Raw genomic sequence first — 25,965 nt, forward strand, 5'->3', positions numbered from 1 at the left:
AACACGCCCCCCTCGGAGAACCCCGGGACTTACGCGAGTCCCGGGGTCTGCGCGTGCCGGTGAGCCTATGTAAAATAGGCTCACCGGCGCGCAGGGCCCTGCTTGCCTAAATCTGCCCGGATTTGGGCGGATTTAGGCGAGCAGAGCTCTTAAAATCCGCCCCTGTATGTCCTTCCATCCTTCTTTCAGAAATGTGCAGGTCATAGGGAATGTTTTGTGTATGCGTGTGCAACCATGTACCATCCTGCTCAGCTATCTTTTCACCAGCCCATCTCTAACCCACTCTTAACCTTTTAATTCAGCCATGCAGGTTCCCCTGGTATTGCTTGGTAACCCATTGAGCTGGCCAGTGAAGCATGCAGATTCTGGTATTGTGTGTGAAATTTCTTCCTGTGCTTCAGCTCACCTGAATGTGTATATTCCATTTGCACACATTCCATGCTCATGCCAATCAGCTGTGGGAATTCCTTTCCTGAATTTATGATTGGTGCAGATCCTGCAGCTGTGCATCGGGAATCATGACCTGTTCATGCGCAGGAGGAAGGCTGACTCGTTAGAGGTGCAGCAGATGAAAGCCCAAGCCAGAGAAGAGAAGGCCAGGAAACAGGTGAGGCAACTGGTTGTATTATAGAATGAAAATTAATAAATAGAAACTTCATATTGTCAAGCTACACCATTCTCTGAGGACAAGCAGGATGGTAGTCCTCACACGTGAGTGATGTCGAATGGAGCCCGTCATGGAAAACATGTCAGAGTTTCTAGAACTTTGACTTGGCATCATTGAGCATGCCCAGCATGCATCCACGCCGATCCCTTTCAGTCTCTTCTTTTCTGCAGAGCCTACAAATTTGCAGTGAAGTGAGCCTAGCTCTTTTGGACCTACTTGGCATGTGCTGGAAAGCTTCACGCGTTTTTGTCTCTGCGTATTTCTTTGTATTTTTGTGCGTGTTTCTTCTCTGCCTCGTGCGGTTGGTGCCAGGTCCCCTTTGGTTTCCCTTCTAGCTCCCTATATAGGGTTGGTAAGTTTATTTTTGTCTCTGTCCCCCAGGGCAGCAATGCGCTTGGTGCCCACTGGCCATAGACACCTGTTGCCATCAATTTCAACATTGCATTACTTTTATTTTGTACCATCTCCAGTTTTAAACGATGCCCCCAGTGCACGAGGACTATGTCTATCACAGACCCCCATGATAGATGTCATGCAATGCCCGCAGGCAGAGGACACATCTGAGGTTGCAGCAAATGCACCCAGATGATCCCGAAGGGACTCTGGCTCCATATTATCGAGTTGGATCCGCTCTTCGGGTCAGAGAAGACCAGGTCATTGGCATTGAGGGACAACGGAGCCGCACCGATGGATACCGAGCCATCAACAGTGGGAGCCGTCCATGCCATCGGCAGATAGGAGCACTGGAGACCAGCCATAGTTCGGTTCCTAGTCATTGGCCTTGGCACCGGGACGGACCATGTTGAGCATCAAGGGAAGCTGAAGAAACATTGACATAGTTCGCCATCGATGCACAGTACCGGGTACAGGGATATGCCAGCTCACGCTGTGATGCCCCCAAAGCAACCCTGGAGCGAGGAGAGCCAGTCCTCCATTAATGCTTGGGGGTACATCAAGGACTCCATCGGTCCCAGTGCCAGCCACCGATCCTCCTCTCAGTTCCGAAGAGGATCTGGTCACTCCTCCTTTGTCCCAGTTGGTTCTAGTTTCGGCAATGTTAGAGGTGAGTACATCTGGCGATCAAGAGGGCAATGCAGAGCATCGCCACTGCAGCACAGATGCCGGCACAATCACTCTTGGAGCCGCTGTTAGAATCTCTACACACGCTTATTTGTGTGATAACGACCCAGACTGTGTCAGTTCAAGGGATGGCATTGATGCCTGTCGGGGCACTGCCGCCTCCACCTGCCGATATGGTGGTTGTGGCTGGTTCCTCGGAGGAGGAAGCTCTGTCCAGACCAGCTGAGACATGAAGGACTGCAGACACCCCTTCCAGTTTCTTTACTTCCAACATTGCTGGACAAAGGCCAAGCACCAAGGGCCCCATCCCTGGTTGACAGTGGGGATGAGGGGTACCTGTGACTCCTGAGGGGGTGACTCAACAAAGGTATCAGACAATGCCTCCAATGGTTTGCCTTCGGACCAGTTTCCTCTAGAGGAGCGAAGGAAGTCCCCCACCTGAGGATCTCTCCTTTGCAGGTTTTGTTAGGTTGGTGGCTGAGGCCATCCGCTTTCAGTTATTGACAGAGGAGGATGCCAGGTGCAAAAAATTCTCCAGTTCGTGGAGCCTCCTAAAGAAATTGTGGCAGTCCCAGTGCACAAAATACTTAAGGAGCTGCTGTTGAGGATGTGGGAACACCCCCTCACAGTGCCTCCCTTGACCAAGAAGGTAGACCCAGTTTATCTCATCCAGAAGGTTCCCGGATTTGACATTTGACAGCTCCCCACCAATCTGTGGTGGTCAAGTCCATTCTCAAAGAGCCAAGCGTTCTAGGACCCATTCTGCGGCACCCCTGGGGAAGGATCACATAACATAATGGATGATCTTTTTTGGGGGGGGGGGGAGTTTTTCATGGGACTACATGACTTCTTACCAGTTCTGTATGAGTCAATACTTGTGGGACATTTGGAAGCAATTGCAGGAGGTGGCCGAGCAGTTGTTCAGTAGCAGCAGGACACTCTCTTTTTGCTGGCGCATAAGGGCCTGGAGTGCAGAAAACACTAGGTCCGCGTGATCTACAATGTTTTTGAAATGGCATCGAGGGTCTATGAAGCGGGAATCTGTGCCTGCAGAATGGCATGGCTGCAGGCTTCTGCTCTCTAACCAGATCTCTGATATGCTGTGCACTGGAGAGAATCTCTTTGGAGATAAGGTTAAGGATGCAGTGGCCCAGATTCTGGAACATCATGAAGATCCTTCAACAACTCTCCGCTAGCACTCCAGACCCATCCTCCTGATCTAGGAAGTTGGCGCGATCGGGGCAGAAGCCTTTCTTTCGCCAAAGAAAGTACTATCCTCCACCCTTTCACTCCCGTCAGCAACATCAGAGCTCTCATGGTTGTCCCAGGCAGCAAAGAGCTCCAAAGTCCCAGTCAGCTTCAGGAACGGGGTTTTGACTGGGTCAAAGGGAGGCATAGTCCAGTTACCTGTACCCAGGGCAATGGATCTGCCGGTCAGGGAAGGGCTGTGATGTTTCATGGCCCAGTGTAACCTCAGACCAGTGGGTTATTTCCATCGTTCATCAAGGGTATCGACTGAACTTATTGGATGCCCCACCAAATTGCCATCCGAACCCATTTTGGGGTCCAGTAGCGCATCAAAGGTTACTGCTAATGGAGCTCTTCTCCTCCTTAATGGCCAGAGCAGTCAATCTGTTCCACCAGGGCAAAGAGGGTGCAGATTTTAATCCAAGTACTTCCTGATTCCAAAGAAAACAGGACTTGTCCCATCCTAAACCTAAGGACCTTGAACAGGTTCATTAAGAGAGAAAAGTTCAAGATTGATTCCTTGGACACTTTGATCATCTTTCTAAAACAAGGGGACTGGCTATTCTCTCCTGATCTGAAGGATGCATACACGCATCTTCCCCAGTCACCAGAAGTATCTCTGATTCATGATGAGGAAATCAGCACTTCCAGTATCGAGTTTTGCTGTTTGGGCTCATGTCAGCCCCTTGTGTCTATACAAAATGTGCTGCCCTACGGCCAGGTATCTTTATAGACTGGGAGTACATATTCCCTTACCTGGACAATTGGCTGGTCGAGAGCATTTCTTGAGCAGGGGCTGTCGGGTCCATGCGCTTGACCATCCAGGTGTTGGAATCACTAGGGTTTGTCGTTCACTACCCAAAGTCCCATCTCAGTCCGTCACCTCAATTGGACTTCATAGAAGCCCTGCTAGACACAGCTCAAGTCAAGGCCTTTTCTGCCTCATCAAAGGGCCATTAACTTGATGTCCATCGTGGCAGAAATTCAACAGAGCCAACAGGTGTCGACTTGACACATGTTGAGGATTTTGGGCCACATGGCTGTGATAGTTCACGTCACTCCCTTGGCAGGCTTATACATGCGACAGGCCAAATGGACTTTGAGATTGCAGCGGCATCAGGCCACAAAGTCTCTAGGACCGTATCTGAGTCACCTTCCCTTCTGGGACTCTTGTCCTGGTGGCAGGTAATTTCAAATCTGGAACAAGGGATCCCTTTTCAAAGCGCACCCCCCCCCCCCCCCCCCAATTGTCCTAACTACAGATGCATCCACCCTGGGTTGGGGAGCTCATGTAGATGGTCTCAGCAGTCAGTATCTGTACACCCAGGAACATTATAGCCAAATCAAATTCCTGGAGCTCTGGCGATCAGGTATACACTATGGGCTTTCAGAGATCAGCTGTCCAACAAAATTGTCCTGATTCAAACAGTCAACCAAGTAGTAATATGGTATGACAACAAGCAGGGAGGCATGGGCTTGTTCCTCTTGTATCAGGAGGCAGTTCAAATGTGGTCCTGGGTCCTCTTTCATAGGTTGCTGCTCAAGGCTATGTACCTGGCCAGAACAGAGAATGTGTTAGCTCGGCATCTTTTGAGCCTTTTGAAGAGATCAACTCTAAAAGATCTTACCTTGAAAGTGATTTTTCTTGTGGCCATCACATCGGCTTGTAGGGTGTCGGAACTCCAGGAGCTTTCCTGTAGGGAACCCTTTTTGCGGATTTCGGATTCGAACGTTTCTTTAAGGACGGTTCCGTCTTTCTTGCCAAAAGTGGTTTCCTCCTTTCATGTCAACCAATCTGTGGACCTGCCGGCCTTCATGGAGTTAGACCGTTCAGATCCTTTGGCTGGCGACTTGCGGAAGCTCGATGTTTTCAGAGCTTTGCTGCGTTACCTAAAGCAGTGGTTCTCAACCTTTTTTCTGTCGGGACACACCTGACAGATGGTTCTCACATGCATGACACGCTGACCCATGATCATCATGGGGCTAGATGTAAAAGTACAGTTTGCATCCATGGGAACCCCTTGACCCACAATAATGGATGTAAAGCAGAATTATGACATTCCCCATACAACTCACCTACAAAAAAGATATTCTGGTTCTGGTGTCATCTCAGTAACAGCAACTCAAACTCCTTCTACTTCCAGGCTCAATAGCCCTACTTATGAAAAGACAGCAGTTTACCACCAATGCATGTCCTCTTGAGAAAGCACAACAAATAAGACTGATACAAATGCTTACATGCTAGTAAAATATCTCATATCTCTAACAGACACAGAACCGACCTAACATGCTCCCAGGATCTGTAGTAATGCACATAAACTAATTTGCACACTGTTACACCTGTACTATGGAATACACTCAAACAGGAGCAACCCTATCTATGAAAAGGCAACACTACAAATATTAAATCAGACCCTAAAAACCAATATACCTCTTATTAGGAAAACAGAACTAGCAAGCAGCTAAAGATCCCCCACACAGAAATAATTGTAAAACTATACTAATAAGCAGAATACATTTTTCAAAACAGCTATGAACAGAATAACATCCAACAATTAAAAACTCATAAAAACTATTCAAAATTCTTCAAACACCAATAAAATATTTCAAAAAAGCAGGCACATCACATAATGTTAAATAATTAAAATGGCAGTCAATCAAGAAGAATAAACTTAAAAGCCACCTTTTCCTAGTGTGTAGCCAGATGGACTCAGAACAAGGGGCGGTGGAGCAGAGAAGAGTCGGGGTGGAACATCAACCGTCTAGAGGCACGGGCAGTCCGGTTAGCCTGCCTGCAATTTGCTCCCAGACTGCGGAACAGAGCAGTCAGAGTGATGTCCGACAACGCCACCACGGTGGCATACATCAACTGTCAGGGCGGAACCAGAAGCCAACAGGTGTCCCTAGAGATAGCCCCACTGATGGCTTGGGCAGAGGCGAATCTCCAGGAAATCTCCGCCGTCCACATTGCCGGAAGGGACAACACCGCGGCAGACTTCCTCAGCTGGGAAAGCCTAAATCCGGGAGAATGGCAGCTGTCCCCCACAGCCTTCCAGATGATCGTGGATCAGTGGGGGACTCCGGACATGGACCTACTAGCGGACAGGTCCAATGCTCAAGTACCCAGATACTTCAGCCACAAGCGAGATCCGTTCTCTCACGGGATCGACGCCCTGGTTCAGCCATGGCCTCCAGGGACCCTGCTATACGCCTTTCCTCCGTGGCCCCTGCTGGGCGCCCTTATACACAAGATTCAGAGGCACAGGGGCCTAGTTCTTCTAGTGGCACCAGACTGGCCAAGAAGACCCTGGTTCGCGGACATGAGAAGACTACTGACAGGGGAGCCTCTTCCCCTGCCTTTGCTCAGGGACCTGCTGCGTCAAGGTCCCATCCTCCACGAGGATCCAGCTCAGTTCTCTCTTACGGTCTGGCCATTGAGAGGGCTAGACTGAAGAAAAGAGGTTACTCGGAGCCGGTGATAGATACGCTCCTCCGAGCGCGCAAGTTTTCCACATCCCTCACCTACATAAGGATCTGGAGAGTATTTGAAGCCTGGTGCGACACTCATGGCACCACTCCACATGCGACCACAATCCCTTTTGTTCTGGATTTCCTGCAGGATGGGCTTCAGAAGGGTCTCTCCCTAAGCTCCATCAAAGTTCAGGTGGCTGCACTGTCTTGCTACAGTCCCAGGAGGGATGGCAAGACCATTGCCACGCACTCAGATGTTTCCCGCTTCCTGAAAGGAGTCAAGCACATTCGTCCGCCACTGAAGTGGCCAGTGCCCCTGTGGAACCTCAACATAGTTTTGGATTTCCTCGTGGGGGCCTGTCTCTCCGTTCTCTAACTTTGAAGATGGTGTTCTTGCTGGCTGTGTGTTCAGCACGCCGCATCTCGGAGCTACAAGCACTGTCCTGCCGTGATCCCTTTCTCAGAATCACTAGTTTGCGGGCTCAGTCTACTCGATCGCATGCAGCCTCATGGGCAGAGGCTCAATTGGTGTCGCCACAGGAAATTTGTAGGGTGTCAACATGGAAATCATTGCATACCTTTTCGCGTCAATATTGCATAGACGTCCGGGATCCGGAAGCTCGCTCTTCTGGTGAGAGTGTTTTGCGAGCGGGACTCTCCAGGTTCCACCCTGAGTAAGGAGCTTTGCTACATCCCGGAGTCTGGACTGATCTGGGTATGTACAGCGAAAGGAAAATTGGTTCTTACCTGCTAATTTTTGTTCCTGTAGTACCACGGATCAGTCCAGAATCTGCCCATTCTAGCTGGTGGAGAGTTAGCTGCTCGATTCTGGTTGCTTTCAGTGCTGTAAGATTTGTTTTTGGGATATTCTAATACATTTTTAAGCTGTTTGACTTTTTACCAACGTTTTTTACCAGATGTTTTTTCTGGCTTGGGTACAGTTCAATACTGAGGAACTGCAGGTGGCACCAGTGATTATAAAACCATTTCAGTTAAACTTTCTCTGTCTCCATCTGCTGGTGGGGAGGCAAAACCCAGGAGTCTGGACTGATCCGTGGTATTACAGGAACGAAAATTAGCAGGTAAGAACCAATTTTCCTCTTGTCTTCATGCTAGGAAAGCAAATAAGTGAATGTATGGAAGGCTGCATGAGCTTCAGGATCAGAAGGAGTAAAGAATCAGGAGCATTTCTCTGTGCCATAGAGTTGTGTGTTTGCAGATTTTCTTCTATTTGCACCTGCTATACCCCCCCTCCCCTGCCAGTCTCCAGGCCAAACTTGGGTTCTAACTTTTTGTTGCTTTCTCTCATCACCTAGATGGAACGGCAGCGCTTGGCTCGAGAGAAACAGCTGCGAGAAGAGGCCGAGCGGACACGGGATGAGTTAGAAAGGAGGCTGCTGCAGCTAAAGGAGGAGGCACAACTGGCCAATGATGCCTTGGTAAGTCCAGCTGCCTCTGACACAGTAACCACAATATTAAGTGTATAATGCAGTGCATCCTTCTAGCTGCAGGAGGAACATTTTGCATGGAGTAGTAGGAACAGGATATTGTCCAGAAGCAAAATGTTCTCCTCAGCCTAGTTTTACCCAGTAAGCCCAACAAATCTTTTTCTCTCTTAAAAACAAAATTGCACAAATTGATAGACCTTGGGTCTGAGAGAGTGTCTGGCAACTGGCTTTTCCTCTGCTTTCAGTTACCGTGAACCATGACCTTCAGGCAGGACCTGCTTGGTGGTTCAGTCTATAACTGATCCAAGGAAGAAGACATGGATATGTCAGGGCCTTCTGGTTTGGCTTTTCTTTGCATCTTGTATTTTCACTGCTCTAGTAAATGTGTTGATCCCCAGAGAAAACTGAATTCTTTACAGTTTGTGATACCTTTTTATTGACCAGCATGAAAATTATCTAGAGCTGATGTTGTACATGAGATGATATATGAAGAAGGGTGTGGAGAACTCCTGTACATCATCTTTGGGTTAGTCTCCAACTGGTCCAGTAAAAGGCATCACAGCCGCAGAGCACGTGTCTCTCTTAAACCCAGTGAAAAATTGAAGGATGCCCCAAGGCAGCAGATACCAAGTTAGTGGCAAGGGCAATAATTGAAGCCAAAATCCCATATCTAAAAGAGACAAACATGAGCAAGGGAACAGGAAATCCATATAAGATGCTGTTTTATTTCTCAGTGTACCCCAAGAGAAAAGAAACTATTTTAAATCAAAATTTATTTATTTTTTTTAAATCCTTACCCAGTAGGTGTTTCCAGTTTGCTGTGTATATTAATTTCTCTACACTGTAAATGTAAGTGGACTCTGATATTGTAGTTAAAATTTATAGTTTGAGGAATTTTAAAAACAAAACCCAGTCTATTACAAGAATGTTACAATGTTATTACAAGAATAGAGGTCTTTCAGGGCTCATCTAAATTCTGGTTCTATGGATTCTTTCATTGTTTGTTCTGGAATATTATTGAGTTAAGAGAAAATGGTATCCTTTCTACCTCAATTTTAGAGCTGGAGCTGAAGGGAGGGTCCATTCATGTGAGAGCTGGAGCTGGAATTATAATTTTGAGAGATTTCCCTATGTGAAGACCCGCCCCCCCCCCCCCCCCCCCCCGACGTCATGACGACCAGCCAGCGGCGACCCGATTAAGGGCGCTATTACACCAGGCGTCGAGCGACAAAGGGGTTTTCCCCTTTGTGCTCCCCTTCGTGCTAACCTTTGTGCTCCTTCTAATATAATTGTATTTATGTTTTTGTTATCAATTTAACCTTTATTAATGCTGTTCAGCTTTTTGCTTTGTTTAAAATTATTTCGTTATTAACGTTTAAATGTATTAGACTAAGGAATTGTACTTCCTGCTTATTCTGTTTCATTGTAAACCGGTTTGATATGCATTCTATGCAGGAAAATCGGTATAAAAAGAACTAAAACTAAAAATAAATAAATAAAATAAAATGTGAGTGTTGGAGGCAGAAGTGTGAGGGGCTCCCCAACTGTGAGAGCCAGAGCAAGTCTGAGGTGGGGGCAAGGGGAAACCCACTCAAGTGAGAGCTGGAGTTGGAAAGGTGAGGCATTCTGTTGTGTACTAAGTATGCTTTCCTCTTTCTGTCCAGATGAGATCTGAGGAGACAGCAGACTTACTAGCAGAAAAGGCCCAGATCACAGAGGAGGAGGCCAAGCTCCTAGCACAGAAAGCAGCAGAGGCAGAGCAGGAGATGCAGCGCATAAAAGCCACAGCAATACGGACAGAAGAGGAAAAGCGACTGATGGAGCAGAAGGTGCTGGAGACAGAGATGTTGGCACTAAAGATGGCAGAGGAATCAGAGAGGAGGTTAGAGTGCTTGTGTTTGGTATGTCTTTTCCCTGGCCCTCCCAATTTAGCACATCCTTTATGCCCTACCCGCTCAATCATCCTTTTGTTGACCTCAGTACAGAATCCAAGATTGGCCGCAGGAGACTTGGGATAGTATTGCCACTTTAACCCATAACCCTGGATGGAGAAAGTGAATAAAACACAGTAAGCATCTCTGCCATTTATGGAACAATCAAGCATTCTGAATGGGAGTAAATATATAGCTGTTGGGAACTCTTCGGTGTTTACTGAAGAGGATGTTGGGGAGGTACCCGTAATGGAGAAGGTTTTCATGGGTAATGATTCAGATGGACTGAATCAAATCACGGTGAACCTAGAAGATGTGGTAGGCCTGATTGACAAACTGAAGAGTAGTAAATCACCTGGACCGGATGGTATACACCCCAGAGTTCTGAAGGAACTAAAAAATGAAATTTCAGACCTATTAGTAAAAATTTGTAACTTATCATTAAAATCATCCATTGTACCTGAAGACTGGAGGATAGCAAATGTAACCCCAATATTTAAAAAGGGCTCCAGGGGCGATCCGGGAAACTACAGACCGGTTAGCCTGACTTCAGTGCCAGGAAAAATAGTGGAAAGTGTTCTAAACATCAAAATCACAGAACATATAGAAAGACATGGTTTAATGGAACAAAGTCAGCATGGCTTTACCCAGGGCAAGTCTTGCCTCACAAATCTGCTTCACTTTTTTGAAGGAGTTAATAAACATGTGGATAAAGGTGAACCGGTAGATATAGTATACTTGGATTTTCAGAAGGCGTTTGACAAAGTTCCTCATGAGAGGCTTCTAGGAAAAGTAAAAAGTCATGGGATAGGTGGCGATGTCCTTTCGTGGATTGCAAACTGGCTAAAAAACAGGAAACAGAGAGTAGGATTAAATGGGCAATTTTCTCAGTGGAAGGGAGTGGACAGTGGAGTGCCTCAGGGATCTGTATTGGGACCCTTACTGTTCAATATATTTATAAATGATCTGGAAAGAAATACGACGAGTGAGATAATCAAATTTGCAGATGACACAAAATTGTGCAGAGTAGTTAAATCACAAGCAGATTGTGATAAATTGCAGGAAGACCTTGTGAGACTGGAAAATTGGGCATCCAAATGGCAGATGAAATTTAATGTGGAAAAGTGCAAGGTGATGCATATAGGGAAAAATAACCCATGCTATAATTACACGATGTTGGGTTCCATATTAGGTGCTACAACCCAAGAAAGAGATCTAGGTGTCATAGTGGATAACACATTGAAATCGTCGGTTCAGTGTGCTGCGGCAGTCAAAAAAGCAAACAGAATGTTGGGAATTATTAGAAAAGGAATGATGAATAAAACGGAAAATGTCATAATGCCTCTGTATCGCTCCATGGTGAGACCGCACCTTGAATACTGTGTACAATTCTGGTCGCCGCATCTCAAAAAAGATATAATTGCGATGGAGAAGGTACAGAGAAGGGCTACCAAAATGATAAGGGGAATGGAACAACTCCCCTATGAGGAAAGACTAAAGAGATTAGGACTTTTCAGCTTGGAGAAGAGACGACTGAGGGGGGATATGATAGAGGTGTTTAAAATCATGAGAGGTCTAGAACGGGTAGATGTGAATCGGTTATTTACTCTTTCAGATAGTAGAAGGACTAGGGGACACTCCATGAAGTTAGCATGGGGCACATTTAAAACTAATCGGAGAAAGTTCTTTTTTACTCAACGCACAATTAAACTCTGGAATTTGTTGCCAGAGAATGTGGTTCGTGCAGGTAGTATAGCTGTGTTTAAAAAAGGATTGGATAAGTTCTTGGAGGAGAAGTCCATTACCTGCTATTAGGTTCACTTAGAGAATAGCCACTGCCATTAGCAATGGTTACATGGAATAGACTTAGTTTTTGGGTACTTGCCAGGTTCTTATGGCCTGGATTGGCCACTGTTGGAAACAGGATGCTGGGCTTGATGGACCCTTGGTCTGACCCAGTATGGCATTTTCTTATGTTCTTATGTTCTTATGTTCTATCAGAGCTCTCAACACCTATCTCTGACTCACACTGTTGGTACTTCTCTTTCTAACTCTGGATGGTTGAGTTCATCCTGAGGCTGTAGATTTTAAGCTGTTTTCCCCTCCAGCTAATCTTAGAAACAGAAGCATGACGACAGAAAAAGACTATGACCCATCCAGAGAATGCCCATCTGTCCAAATAATTTAGCATTATAATTCTTATCACTTTCTTAGAGAGCTTGAATAAATACAGGGGATATCTTGAATTCAAATACTGTTTTTGTCTCTACCACTTCCACTGGGAGGCTGTTCTATACATTCACCACCCTCTCTGTAAAGAAATATTTCCTAGGATTACTCCCGAGTCTACCTCCTTTCAACATCTCATGACCCCCCACCCCCCGCCCCCCCTTGTTCTAGCTTGCCTCCTGTGCATGGAAACTTTTGAGATATTTGAATGTCTCTATCATATCTCACCTATCTTGCCTTTCCTCTAGGGCAGAGCTTTCCAAAGTGTGTGTCGCCACGCTTTAGTGTGTCGCCTGCAATGTGCCGGTGTGTCGCACAAGCCCGGTGCACGTGACACACCAGGAAGTGGGAGCCAATGCGGCCGCTGGTGGACCTCATCCCACTGGCGGCTGAGCAGTGAAGTTTCGCTGGGCTGTGTGCCGGAGACACACAGCAGGAAGATCGGCAGGGCCGTGGTGGAGCTCACGTCACCACGGCCCGAAGAAAAAGGTCACGTTTAAATGTGCAGGTGCTCCACCTCCTTCCTGCCCACGCGGCCCCGGAAGAAAAATGTTGCCGGAGCCGCGCAGGCAGGAAGGAGGTGGAGCATCAGCCGCGTGCAGAAGAGGAGCAGCGTTGTTGCAGCGAGCTAAGAAGAGGAGGAGTCCTGGTAGCAGGGCCGCCGCTGCCACGGATCGGCCCGAGAAGATCAGGGCCGCCGCTGCCGCGGATCGGCCCAAGAAGATCAGGGCCGCTGCAGAGCCCATCCTGCAGTGACCCGTGAAGAGGAGGCCCATAGGTAAGAGAGAGGCTGAGGGCCCCGTAGAGTGTGTGTATGAGATGAGTTGAGAGATTGTGTGTGGGAGTAAGGACCTGAATGTTTGCAGAGACAGCATGTGAGAGCCTGTGTGTGTGTGTGAGACAGCATGTGACAGTGAGAGCCTGTGTGTATGAATGATTGTATGAGAGAGAGCATGTGACAGTGAGAGTCTGTGCTTGAGCAAGACAGCATTGGGAGTAAGAGAGAGCCTGGGTGTGTGAGAGTCAGACAGCATGTGCAAGAGAGAGACTGTGTATGAATGATTATATGAGAGAGCATGTGTGTATGTGAGAGAGAGAAAGCATGTGAGAATGAGAACCTGACTGTATGTTTGAGGGAAGAAGATAGATGGAGAGAAAAGAAGTAGAAAAAAAAGACAATATGAAAGGAATTGGTAAAAAAATAAGAAAGGGGAGGTGGAACAAAAAAGCCTGTGATCAACCGATTAGAAAACTAAGATCAGACAGCAAAGGTAAAAAAAAAAGAAATAAATTACTTTTTACTGATTGGCACATGTAATCTTTAGTAATGTGCAAGAGTAGCACTTTCTCTATGCGGATCTCACAATGTACGAGATCAACATGGAGGAAGTGGAAACCCACGGGGCCTGCACAGAGGAGGCAGCAGAATGGGCTTCAGTGCCAATAGCAGCAATCTGCATCTCCCCAATAGCCACGTGGCAGCAGTGGCAGCAGAGGAATGAGAGAGGCTCCGAGGTTGCTGGCAAAAGAAAGAGAGGGGGGTCTGCCTTTAGTGTGCATGTGTATGCATGGGTGCCTGCCTGGGGGTGTATGTGTGTGAATGCATGGGTGCCTGCCTGAGGGTGTGTCTGTGTATGAGAATGTATGGGTGTCTTCCTGGGGTTTGTATGTGTGAGAATAGGTGTGTGTGAGAATGAATTGGTGCCTGCTTGGCGGTCTGTGTGTGTGAGAGTGCCTGGGATGGTGAGGGAGTGGTGTGAAAATGAATGGGAGCCTGCCTGGGGGTCAGTTTCAGTGTGTGAGAATGATTGGGAACTTGCCTGGGTGTGTGTGTTTGTGTGTATGTGAGGGAGCCAGAGAGAGTGAGAGCATGAGTGTGTATGAGAAAATCCAGGGGAGTAAGAGCTTGTGTGGGGGGGGTGTGTGGAGGGGGAGAGAGTGTCTTAGAGCCTGAGAGTGTCAGTGTCTGTGAGAGCGAGAGGTTATGGTGGGTATAAGAGCATGAATGTGTATGTATGTGACAGTGTATGTGTGAGAGAAAATGGACTTGAGTATGTGTGAGAGAGGATAACCTCCTAATCCTCGACATTATCAGGGTGACTGGAAATCAAGAGGTTTTAAGTGGTGTACCACAAGGATCGGTGTTGGGACCGGTCCTGTTCAATATATTTGTGAGCGACATTGCGGACGGGATAGAAGGTAAGGTTTGTCTTTTTGCGGATGACACTAAGATCTGCAACAGAGTGGACACACCGGAAGGAGTGGAGAGAATGAGACGGGATTTAAGGAAGCTGGAAGAGTGGTCGAAGGTATGGCAGCTGAGATTCAATGCCAAGAAGTGCAGAGTTATGCATATGGGGAGTGGAAATCTGAATGAACTGTATTCGATGGGGGGAGAAGGGCTGATGTGCACGGAGCAGGAGAGAGACCTTGGGGTTATAGTGTCTAATGATATGAAGTCTGCGAAACAATGCGACAAGGCAATAGCAAAAGCCAGAAGAATGCTGGGCTGCATAGAGAGAGGAATATCGAGTAAGAAAAGGGAAGTGATTATCCCCTTGCACAGGTCCTTGGTGAGGCCTCACCTGGAGTACTGTGTTCAGTTCTGGAGACCGTATCTCCAAAGAGACAGAGACAAGATGGAAGCGGTACAGAGAAGGGCAACCAGGAAGGTGGAGGGTCTTCATAGGATGACAAACGAGGAGAGATTGAAGAATCTAAGTACTCCCTGGAGGAAAGGAGGAGCAGGGGTGATATGATTCAGACTTTTAGATACTTGAAAAACTTTAATGATCCAAAGACAACAACAAACCTTTTCAGTCAGAAAAAAATCAGCAGAACCAGAGGTCACGAGCTGAGGCTCCAGGGAGGAAGACTAAGAACCAATGTCAGGAAGTATTTCTTCACGGAAAGGGTGGTGGATGCCTGGAATGCCCTTCCGGAGGAAGTGGTGAAGTCTAAAACTGTGAACGACTTCAAAGAGGCGTGGGATAAACACTGTGGATCCATCAAGTCTAGAGGGCATGAATAAAGAGGAGGCAGCAAAACACTGCATGGAGCGGCAGTAGCCACAGAGGCATTCAAACACTGCACGGAGCGGCAGTAGCCACAGAGGCATTCACGGAGCGGGATGCCAGTGGCCAGTAGTTGGTGTTCCACCTTCACGGAGCGGAAGGATGGAGGGCTGCTATCTCCAAAAAAAAAAAAAAAACCAAACAAAAAAATAAAAACAGGGGTGGGTAAGAGTATGGGGTAAGGGTGTGGCCTGCTTGTTACAGCGGTTGCTACCCCTAATTGAGCTGGATGTCACTTGGATGCAGATACGGCGCTGCTCTCTAAATTGGTGGTGGGGTGGAGGGGAATTAGGGCTGGAGGGTACTAGAAGCCAATAGTAACTGGTGGGAGAGAAAAAAAGGAGGAAAAAAATGGATAAAGTGCGTAGCTTGCTGGGCAGACTAGATGGGCCGTTTGGGCTTCTGCTGTCATTTCTATGTTTCTATGTAAGAGCTCCCATGTATGGACAGCAGGGGCTTTTTAAAATCCTTATTAGTTTTAATTATTGTGTGTTATTTGATATATGTGCTGTTTTGGAATATTTTATTGGTGTTTGGGAAATTGTAAAAAATGTATATGATTTTAATTAATAGAAATTCTATTTATCAGTAGTTTTAAAATATTCTTTTATTAGTATGGTTTTACTATTATAATTGATGCTTTGTTTCTTGATTTTATTTGTTTTATGAGGAATGGTGGTTCTGTTTTTCCATTGTTAATACACAGAGTCTGGCTTCTTGGGGTTTCCATTTCAGTTTTTGTCTAATTTGTGCTCCTTTATTTTGTATTCTGTATTTGGTGAGGGTCTGTCTCTGCTCTGTGTGTGTGACCATTATGAGAGATTCTGCTAGCATAGGGATCTATAGCAATCTGGTTTGTTTTGTTTCCTCAGTAGGTGGTGTATTGGTATTCTAGGACCCAGTGTAATATTTACCCTTGCTTTTTCAAAGGTAGGGTTATTGTTGTTTGAGTCCTTGGTGTTATTACTGTTATGTTACGATGGGATTGCAGTATAGATTTTGAGTGTCTTTTTTGCGAGGTTTTATTTTAGTTAGACTTTCAATGATGATTTAAGCAATCCACAATTGTGATGCCTCAAGCTTCCCATCCTTCTCCCCTCTTCTCTTCTCCGCTTACCTACCCCTTCCTCCTTCCATTACCTACCCCATCCCCCCCTCATTTCCTACTTTTCCCATTCAGACTTTCTTGTATTCAGAGCACGAGTTTGTACATACCTTCCTCGTTTTTCGTTTCTATTTTCTTTTTCGTTATTTGAATTAAATTATTTTTTAGTTATTCCTGTTACTTCCTTCTCCATATGCTAGTTGCATATACTTTTGTTTCTCAAATTGTTCTATGTATCATTGTTTCGTTCCAATGTAAACCGGGGTGAAGGCATGTGCTAAACCTCGGTATATAAAAGCTTCAAATAAATAAATAAATAAAAATAGTTCACAATGTGCCTGGAGGTGGAAGCTGTTTGTGCTGCTGTTACTGTGAGGTGACACCAGAATTTGAAAATATCTTTTAGTATGATGAGCTGTAAGGGAAACATCCAAGCTCCATTGTTTGGGGGAATTTCAGTGGATGTACAAAGTTACAAAACTGGAGGTGCAGGATTTATATTGACATTCTGTCCCTTCCTATAAATTCCAGACTTCACTCTCATAGCCAAATAGAATTAGTTGAATGAGGCTATCAAATAATTTTATAGTGTGAAACTGGCCAGCTTTTTTAAATTACGCAGAAGACCCTTTGGACTTTTTTATTAACACCAAATATTCAAAAGCTGTGTTCATCCCATCAAGCTCATATATCTCATTAAAGAGGTAAATTGAATAACACAATAACTTTGTTTTATTAATGTTACTCATAAATTATAACAATAACATTAATCTTCGAATATTATATATATTTAATATAAATGAAAGGTTTTCACAAGATAGGTTGTGTTGTGAAACATTTTATGATGTATATATTTAAGGAAACATACATAAATTGTCGAAATACATTTCATTCGTTTAACCTTTAACTTCTGGTTTGCTAGTAGACTGAATTTCTGTGTCCCGAAATTGTTTGTCTAAAAAGTGTGTCACCAACATGAAAAGTTTGGAAAGCTCTGCTCTAGGGTATACATGTTTAGAGCTTTAATTTCTCGTCAATAGCAGGTTGAATTAGCCATGCTGTCTGGGACATCCCCCGATGGCCTTGAGGCAGAGTTTCTCTCATAGATCACAGAGCTCTTGCTCTGTGTGGCTGCGTGCGTCTTTTCGCGCAATCGCCATCTTCTCCTCAGTCCTTTTTTTTACGTTACCAGTCACACGTGGAGTTTCTTTTCTCTCTTTTCCTCAGAGGATTTTCTTAAAAAAAAAAAAAAAGGCACTTTTCAGCGCTCTCATGGCGCCCAAGCCGCCTGGCTTCAAGTACTGCCAGTGCGGAAAGGTAATGTCCATCACCAATGGACATAATTATTGTTATATTTGCCTTGGGCCCGAGCACGACCAATCTAAGTGCCGGGATTGTGGTCTCATGTTGCTCAGGTCCCAGAGGTCTTTGCGCCCAGAAGACACAGACTCCTATGCCCCAGTGTCTGAGCACCACAACCCCAGGGCCGAAGATGGATAGCCTGAAAAAGTGAAGGAGGGCTTCTTCCCTGGTGCCCCAGGGTAAGCAACCAGGTCAGAGCCGAGTGGGTCAGGTTCCCCCCCCCCCCCACCGTGCTTCTCACTCCCATGACCTACAGAAACACCAGGCGTCGGGAGATGCGCCATGTCTGCGTTGGGGAGCAGCCACAGCACCAGAACGGCAGCACAGGCGTATGTATCGAAACAGAGCAAGGATGACACTCCACACAGGAAGGACTTTGCACTTGCGTCGAACACGTGTCCTGATGTACGGCACAACAATACGTCTAAGAGCCACGACACTCTGAAGCATGCTTCTCTGGGCCCACTCCCATCGATGCAGATACCTGCAAAACGCGTTCACCGGACGTCCATGACTGGGTGAGCCAGCCCATTATGCACCCGACACCGATGAGGCATGTGTCGAACCCAAAACCACAGGGGGAGGCTGACCAGTACAAACCTTCATGGAAAAGGCCCTCAAAAACAGAAGCCGCAGCAGGATCCTCAGGTCATTTTCTCGCAAAGAGAGACCAAAATGATAAAGGGGGTGGAACAGCTTCCCTATGAGGAAAAACTAAAGAGATTAGAGCTGTACAGCTTGGAGAAGAGACGGCTGAGAGGGAATATGATAGAGGTCTAAAATCATGAGAGGTCTAGAACGGGTAAATACGAATCAGTTATTTACTCTTTCGGATAATAGGAGGACTAAGGGGCACTCCATGAAGTTAGCTTGTAGCACATTTAAAACTAATCAGGGAAAATCCTTTTTTCATTCAATGCACAATTAAACTTCTGAATTTGTTGCCAGGGGATGTGGTTAGTGCAGTTACTGTATCTGGGTTTAAAAAAGGTTTGGATAACTTCATTACCTGCTATTAATCAGGTTGACTAGGAAATAGCCACTGCTATTACTAGCATCAGTAGCATGGGATATACTTAGTTTTTGGGTACTTGCCAGGTATTTGTAGCCTGGATTGGCCACTGTTGGAAACAGGATGCTGGGCTTGATGGACTCTTGGTCTGACCCAGTATGCAATTTCTTATGTTCTTCTGCTTGAACTGAGGTTGTCTGATGTGGACCCACTATCTGATTATACCTTGTTGGGGGGGCTCCTCCAGGGTCATACCAGAGGGTATTCTCTGATGTATCCTCAGTGTCCCGGAAGAAGAGGTATGAGCCCCTGTTGAAGAGACTCGGACCATCCAACAAGGTTGAGCCTGCTAAACACTGCAGTAAGGGCCCTGACTCCAACTTCCTCTTGGCTGTGCTACCGCCACCGTCCAGGAAGTCCAAGTCAGGCCTGGACGGGGCAGGATGGTATCCCAGCTACTGCCCCAACGAGGGAACAGTGTACCCCTGCAGAAGCACTAGCTTCCCAAGTGATGTCCCAGATTTCTATGAGTCTGAGCAACTTCTTCACATCCCTGAACAAACAAAGACATTCTCCTCCAAGCCCCTCATCAGAAGAGTTGTCCTTGGGGGGTGCATCCCTTCCTCCGCAGCAGGAGGTCCATAGCCTGCAGGAAAAGAGGGGATCCCATCCACAGTTCTCCTCACAGCTGGTCTTGTAACCAAGCGACTCATGCCCCCCCCTCCCCTTCTCCAGGGTCATCTACAGGAATACCATCACTCCCCCCTTCCTGAGGAACCTCTAGAGCCGTCTTCACCATCAGAGGACCTCTCCTATTCCAAATTCATCGAAGATGGGGGTTCTTCAAGGTTGAGACCAAGAATGTGCCGAACCCTAGAGCGGAAGTTCTCTGCATTTTTAAAGATCTTTGAGGCCCTGTCCGAGCCGACAGCGCTGCCTTCCTATGCTGTCCTGGATGCTGTCATGGAAAAGACCTGGGAGTCCCCCTTCTCAGGACTGACGACATCCAGAAAAACTTACCTTAAGTTTTGGATGAAGAAGTCCCCCCTACTACTGTACAGTGCAGCTGCCTCATGCCTCGATTGTGGTGGAGTTAGCTATGAAAAAGGCGATTAAATCTAGGCTCCATTCCAGTTGAGGTTGAGGGCCAGTGTCATCCATGAAGACATCCATGAAAAATTGATGAGCTATCATGTAGGGGTTTGTGGATAAACTGCGGGAGACAGTCTCAGAAACGAAAGAACAGAACATGGTGGTCCTGTCCCTGGCTTCTCCAACTGAGCAATCATCTGCTGCCAGGAGATATTAGCCCAGCTTCCGGAAATTCAGTTATCAGAGATGCCCTTTCAGGCCATATACATCTTATCATGCACAGACTTTTTCGCAGCCCAGGGTAGGCCAAGGGGCCAGTGCCAGCAGAGGCAGCCATTGATTGCTGGCCAGAAACCGCTGCACAGTTTTCAAGGATGGCTAGCCGCAACTACTGCTATGTGTAGGGGGGGCAGATAGTCAATTTTTTCGACTCTTGGGAAGCAATCATGTCAGATCGTTGGGTTTTGCGCATTGTCCGCAAGGGTTACCAACTGAATTTGAAGAGAACCTGAACTCTTCTGTACCTTACACCTTCTCTGCGGGAAGCTCAAGCACACTTTTGCAGGAAGAAGTGAATTCACTGCTGCAACATGCAATCCAAGTGCTCAGGTGCAACAGAAGTTTCTATTCCCAACACTTTCCTCATTTGGAAGAAATTGGGTGGTCTCCACTCAATCTTGGATTTAAAGGTCCTCAAGTTCATTCAGAGGGAGAAGTTCAAGATGACATCCCTAAAATCCATTCTGACTTTTCTACAACCCAAAGAATTGGATATGCTTGATTGATCTCAAGGATGCTTACTCCCACATTCCTCCTGGCATTACCTGTATTGCCAGGTCAGTGGATGCCATTACCAATACAAGGTGATCCCTTTTGGACTATTGTCCGCCTCGAGAGACTTCACTAAGTGCTTAGCGGTATTCAACTATTTCCTTCTCTGGGCAATTGGCTTCTTGTGGCTCCAGAAGCGAGAACTCTTCAAACTCACTTAAGGGACACAAATTGCTTAGAGGCACTAGGCTTTGTAATAAACTACAAGAAGTCCAGCCTTTAGCCAATGCAAGTTCTTCAGTTCATTGGGGCCAAGCTAGACAGCGGTAAAGGGGAAAGCTTGCCTGCCAGAGGGCAGATCTCAAACCCTTTACACGCTGGCTGTGAAATTACGGAACTGTGCACGCCCCTTGGCCCACCAAATCTTAGCCCTTCTGGGTCTCATGGTGGCGGCAATATACGTAGTGCCACAAACCCGACTCCATATGCACCATCTACAGTTAGGTTTAAAAACTCAATGGACTCAATTCATTCAACCGATAACCAAACCAGTGTTATTGATGAGGGCCATGCGAAAAGACATAGCATAATGGCTGTTCCCCACCAACCCTCACAGGAGGAACCCTATTCCGGAGCCCGGTGCACCAACTCATTCTGACCACAGACGCTTCCATGAGGGGCCGGGGTCGCGAATTTGGACCACCTGAAAACACAGGGAGGGGCTATGGTCGCCATTGGAGAGCACTTGCCAGATAAATCTGCTGGAACTGAAGGCAATTCGGAATGCCCTTCTCACTTTCTTCGACCACATTCGGGGAAAGTGTCATAGTCCACGGACAACCAAGTGGCTATGTTTTACATAAACAAAGAAGGAGGGTCAGGTTCTTGGATCCTGCGCAAGGAAGTGATTCAGATCCTCAAATAGGCAGAGGTGCACTTCATCTCCCTGCAAGCGACTTATCTCCCGGGTATTGCAAATACTAAAGCTGACCAACTTAGTGTTCCACCCACACGCATGGTCTCTAAACCAGTGGGATCTCCCTTCCATGGACCTCTTTGCAACTACACAACAAAGTTCAAGCATTCTGCTTGGTTTATCTGAGCCGGGAGCAGTTCGCACAGGATGTGTTCCTCATCCCTTGGACGAAAGGGCTATTATATGCTTACCCTCCAATACCACTCATCTCTTGAACCATACAGAAATGTGTTGTGGACATTGCAAACCTGATCCTTATTGCTCCAGTGTGACTGAGACAACCTTGGTAAACCTATCTAGTTCGGCTGACCATTGCTCCTTCTATCTCGTTGAGAGACAGTACAGATCTACTGACTCAAAAGGGGGGGGGGGGAATGACATTGCTGCACCCTATGCACTTCTCACTTCATCTTGCTGCTTGGAGATTGAAAGGAGAGTATTAGACCACCTGCAGTTATCGACAGAAGTCCAGGATATTCTAATATCATCACGGAAGTCTTTCACACGGAGGAAGTATTGGGGCAAGTGGCACTGTTACACGACCTGGTGTCAGGACAAGGGGATAGACCCATTCTCCTGCTTGCCAGAAACTTTTCTAGAGCATCTGCATATGCTCTATCAATCAGGATTGGCAATAGCCTCCATCAGGGTTTATGTGAGCGCTATTTCAGCATATCACCTATACAATGGCCTTCCAGTTTCAAACCATCCCTTGATTTCCCGCTTCATGAAAGGGATTTTGAGATTGAGGCCACCAGTTGCCAAACCTTTTGAACCCTTGGGACCTTAACCTGGTTTTGGAACAGCTCATGCTTCTGTCCTTTAACCCATGGACGGTAGCCACATGAAATATTTGACCTGGAAAGTGGTGTTCCTGGTTGCAATGACTTTGGCAAGGCGAGTCAGCAAGCTTCAGGCCCTAGTTCACTACCCTCCATATATGCAGTTTCATCATAAGGTGACCTTATGCACTCACCCCTCCTTCTTACCTAAGGTGATCTCCATTTTCCACCTGAATCAAATCATCACGTTGCCAACATTCTTCCCAAAGCCACATAACAATGACAGGGAACATCTCCTTTCACACCTTAGACTGTAAAAAAAGCTTTAGCTTACTACAAACGGAGGACACATTCAGACAAGGACTTAAACTCTCTGTCTTTCAGGCCGAACACTTCTGGCCTACTAGTGGCGAAGAGAACTCTGTCAAACTGGATATCTCAATGCATTCAGTTTTGTTACTCAGGTCAAGAGCACTTCCCGACAGGGTCAAAGTGCACCACATTCGGGTGTTTGCTGCTTCAATTGCGCATCATCACATGGTACCGTTGCTGGACACTTTGTAAAGCAGCCACATGGTCATCTCTGCATACCTTCACCTCACACTAGTGTCTTGACCAGCAAGCATCTTCAGACACAGCGCTGGGTTCGGCAGTGTTGGCTTCTTCAACAACATAATGAGGCTGCCCACATCACTGGCAAGTTGTGCACACAAGACTCGTCTACCTCTGAAAGGGGTGGCCATTCTCCAATTCAGTGTGTGTAAGTGGTGGAACACAACCCTAAGCTGGGGACTCCCACACAGCATGGCTAATTCAGCCTGCTATTGACAAGAAAAAGCAAGTTTGCTTACCGAAAACGGTGTTTCCTTAGCAGGATGAATTAGCCATGCTGACCTGCCCACCTCCTTGGACAGCCTCTCCAAGACCGCTCCACTGGATATGCTATGTTATAGACTGAGGAGAAGATGGCGATCAAGCAGGAAGATGCACAGCAGCACAGAGCAAGAGTTCTGTGATCGATGAGAGAAGCTGTGCCTCAAGGCCATTGGGGGACGTCCCAGACAGCATGCTAATTCATCCTGCTATCTACATAAACACTATTTACGGTAAGCAAACTTGCTTTACTATCCCTATATGCTTTAAAATGAAGACCACTGACCATTTTCGTAGCCACCCTCTGGATCGACTCCATCCTGTTTATATCCTCTAGAATTGTTCACAGTATCCAAGTGAGCTTTCACCAAGTATCTATACAGGGGCAATATAGTCTCCCTTTTTCTGTTGACTATTCCTCTCCCTAAGCAGCCAAGTATCTTTCTGACTTTTACCTTCGCTTTATCCACCTGTTTGGCCATCATCGTCAGATACAATTACCCCCAGATCCTGCTCTTCCTTTTTTGCTTAGAAGATTTTGATCCCCCAGTATTGTACCTTTCCCTTGGGTTTTTGCATCCTAAATGCCTTACTCTGCCTTTTTTAGCATTAAATCTTAGCTTCCCAACCTTAGACCATTCCTCAAGCTTCACTAGATTCCTCTTTATGTTTTCCATTCCTTCCTAGATGTCCACCCTGTTACAGATTTTGGTTTCGTCTGCAAAAAGACAACGATTTTCCAATAACCCTTCTGTTATGTCGCTCAAAAGTTTTTGAAAAGAGCCAGTCCAAGGATAGATCCCTGAGGCACCCCGCTAGTAACTCCCTCCTCTGAGAAAACTCCATTTCCCACTACCCTTTGTCATCTCCCACTCAGTCAGTTTCTAATCCAGTCAGTTACTCAAGGATCCATACCAAGGGCGCACAATTTATAAGTCTTCTGTGCGAACCATGTCAAAGGCCTTGTTGAATTCCAAGTACGCTATGTCTAGCATTCTCCCTTGGTTCCAACTCTCTGGTCGCCCAATCAAAGAAATTGATCAGATTGTCTGACAAGATTTACCTCTGGTAAATACATGCTGCCTCAGATCTTACAGTCCAATGGATTCCAAAAATTGCACTATTTTTTGTTTTAGTAGTGATTCCATTAGTTTGCTCACCACATAGGTCAGACTAACTGGCCTATAGTTCCCAGCTTCCTCCTTACACTTTTATGAATAGGAAACATCTTCTCAGAGGACAAACAGGATGGCAGTCTTCACACATGGGTTATATCATTGGATGGAGCCCAGTACGGAAAACTGAGCCTCACCAAGCATGCTCACGCATGCAGTATACCATGCATTCACGCAAGCTCCCCTTCAGTCTTTTCTTTTCCGCAGAGTCTCTCATCTCACGGTCAGGTTATTCTCATTTTTTTTCTCATTTTTTAGCCTACTTTAAATGGTCTTTTAAGCACTATTTTTTTTTTCTTGTTTCCTCGCCCAGTCAACCGGGGTCCCGCCTGGTTATTCTGTTAGTGTCCTAGATAGGTTTTTCAACATTTTTGGGTAAGTTTAATTTCGTTGTCAATCCCCCTGGGGCAGAGGTGCACTCTGTGCCTGTTGGCCAACAATGGCCAACACCATAGATTTCGATCTGGCATCCCTCTTGTTTCGCGACATGTCCGCTTTGGGTTTAAGTGGTGCCCCAGGTGAACGAGGACCATGTCTGTCATGGATCCCCATGATAGATGTGTCCTCTGCCTTGGGGCATCGCATGACCTCCAAGGTTGCAGCAAGTGAACCAGGATGACCCTGAAGGGACGTAAGATCTGGTTCAACAAGATGGAGTACCAGGCATAAAATGCTACATATCGTCCAGTTTGTGGATGTCCATCACTATGGGAAATCAACAGAGCTAGTAAGCCACTCAGTACCTCAGATTCGCATCCAAGTAACTCCGTCTCTCCAGGACTCTTTGTCCTGGTGGTGGAACGTTTCAAATCTAGAAAGGGGGGGGGGGGTGCCCTTCCAAAATCCTCGCACCCAAATTGACCTAACTACACATACATCCATTCTGTGCTAGGGGGCTCAAGTAGATGGGCACAGCACCCAGGGCCTTTGGTCCGCCCAGGCACGTCTTACCAAATCAATTTCCCAGGAGCTCTGGGCAATCAGGTATGCGCTATAGTCTTTCAGAGATGGGCTGTCCAATAAAATTATTCGATACAGACAGGCAACCAAGTGGCAATGTGATATGGCAACAAGCAGGGAAATACAGGCTCATACCTCCTGTGTCAAGAAGTGGTCCAGATCTGCTCGTGGGCCCTCTCAGGGCTATGTACTTGACCAGCACGGAGAATGTAATAGCAGACAGACTGAGTCTTGCCTTCAGACCCCACAATTGGTCTCTAGACCAAAGTCGTGAATCGGAATCTGCCTCTGGGGAAGCCCGGATGTGAATCTTTGTAGCACCCTGGAACAGAAAGGTTCTTCAGTTCTGCTCCCTGTACAGGGCATGTGGCAAACCAGCCTCAGATGCCTTTGCCCACCATTGGGATGAGAGACTCTTGTATGCATACCCTCCAGTTCCACTGGTAGCGAAGACACTCTTGAAGCTTCATGAGGACAGAGGGGCTGAGATCATCGTAGCAGTGGCATAGCCACAGGTGGGCCATGACCCACCCACTATACACTCAGGCCCGCCCAATCCTGCCCTTTTGTGAAGTTGAGCTGTGCAGGGACAATGGGAAAGGAAGCAGAATCAGCATTTTGGCAGCATCCAGTCACTGATGAGTAGCCTGTGATGCAGCCCTGTGTGACCAATAACAAGGAGGGAGCAAGTGGCCTAAGCATTGTGATT

General features: G+C 46.6%; 1 protein-coding gene across 6 annotated transcripts in view; it reads left to right on the forward strand.

Moving 5' to 3' along the window:
* NF2 (neurofibromin 2) overlaps positions 1 to 25,965 on the forward strand; it is a 221,335-nt gene that overhangs the window by 59,375 nt on the left and 135,995 nt on the right. For all 6 annotated transcript variants that reach the window (XR_003859163.1, XM_029619386.1, XM_029619384.1 and 3 more), the window contains 3 exons: positions 494 to 607; positions 7,783 to 7,905; positions 9,579 to 9,796. Coding sequence is in view for 5 of the 6 variants with exons in the window: in XM_029619386.1 (XP_029475246.1) it covers positions 494 to 607; positions 7,783 to 7,905; positions 9,579 to 9,796 (455 nt within the window). In the remaining variant the exon portion in view is untranslated. The remainder of the gene's footprint in view (positions 1 to 493; positions 608 to 7,782; positions 7,906 to 9,578; positions 9,797 to 25,965) is intronic.

The sequence above is a fragment of the Rhinatrema bivittatum genome, chromosome 11 (genome assembly GCF_901001135.1).
Source record: "Rhinatrema bivittatum chromosome 11, aRhiBiv1.1, whole genome shotgun sequence".
In the NCBI taxonomy this organism is placed as follows: domain Eukaryota; kingdom Metazoa; phylum Chordata; class Amphibia; order Gymnophiona; family Rhinatrematidae; genus Rhinatrema; species Rhinatrema bivittatum.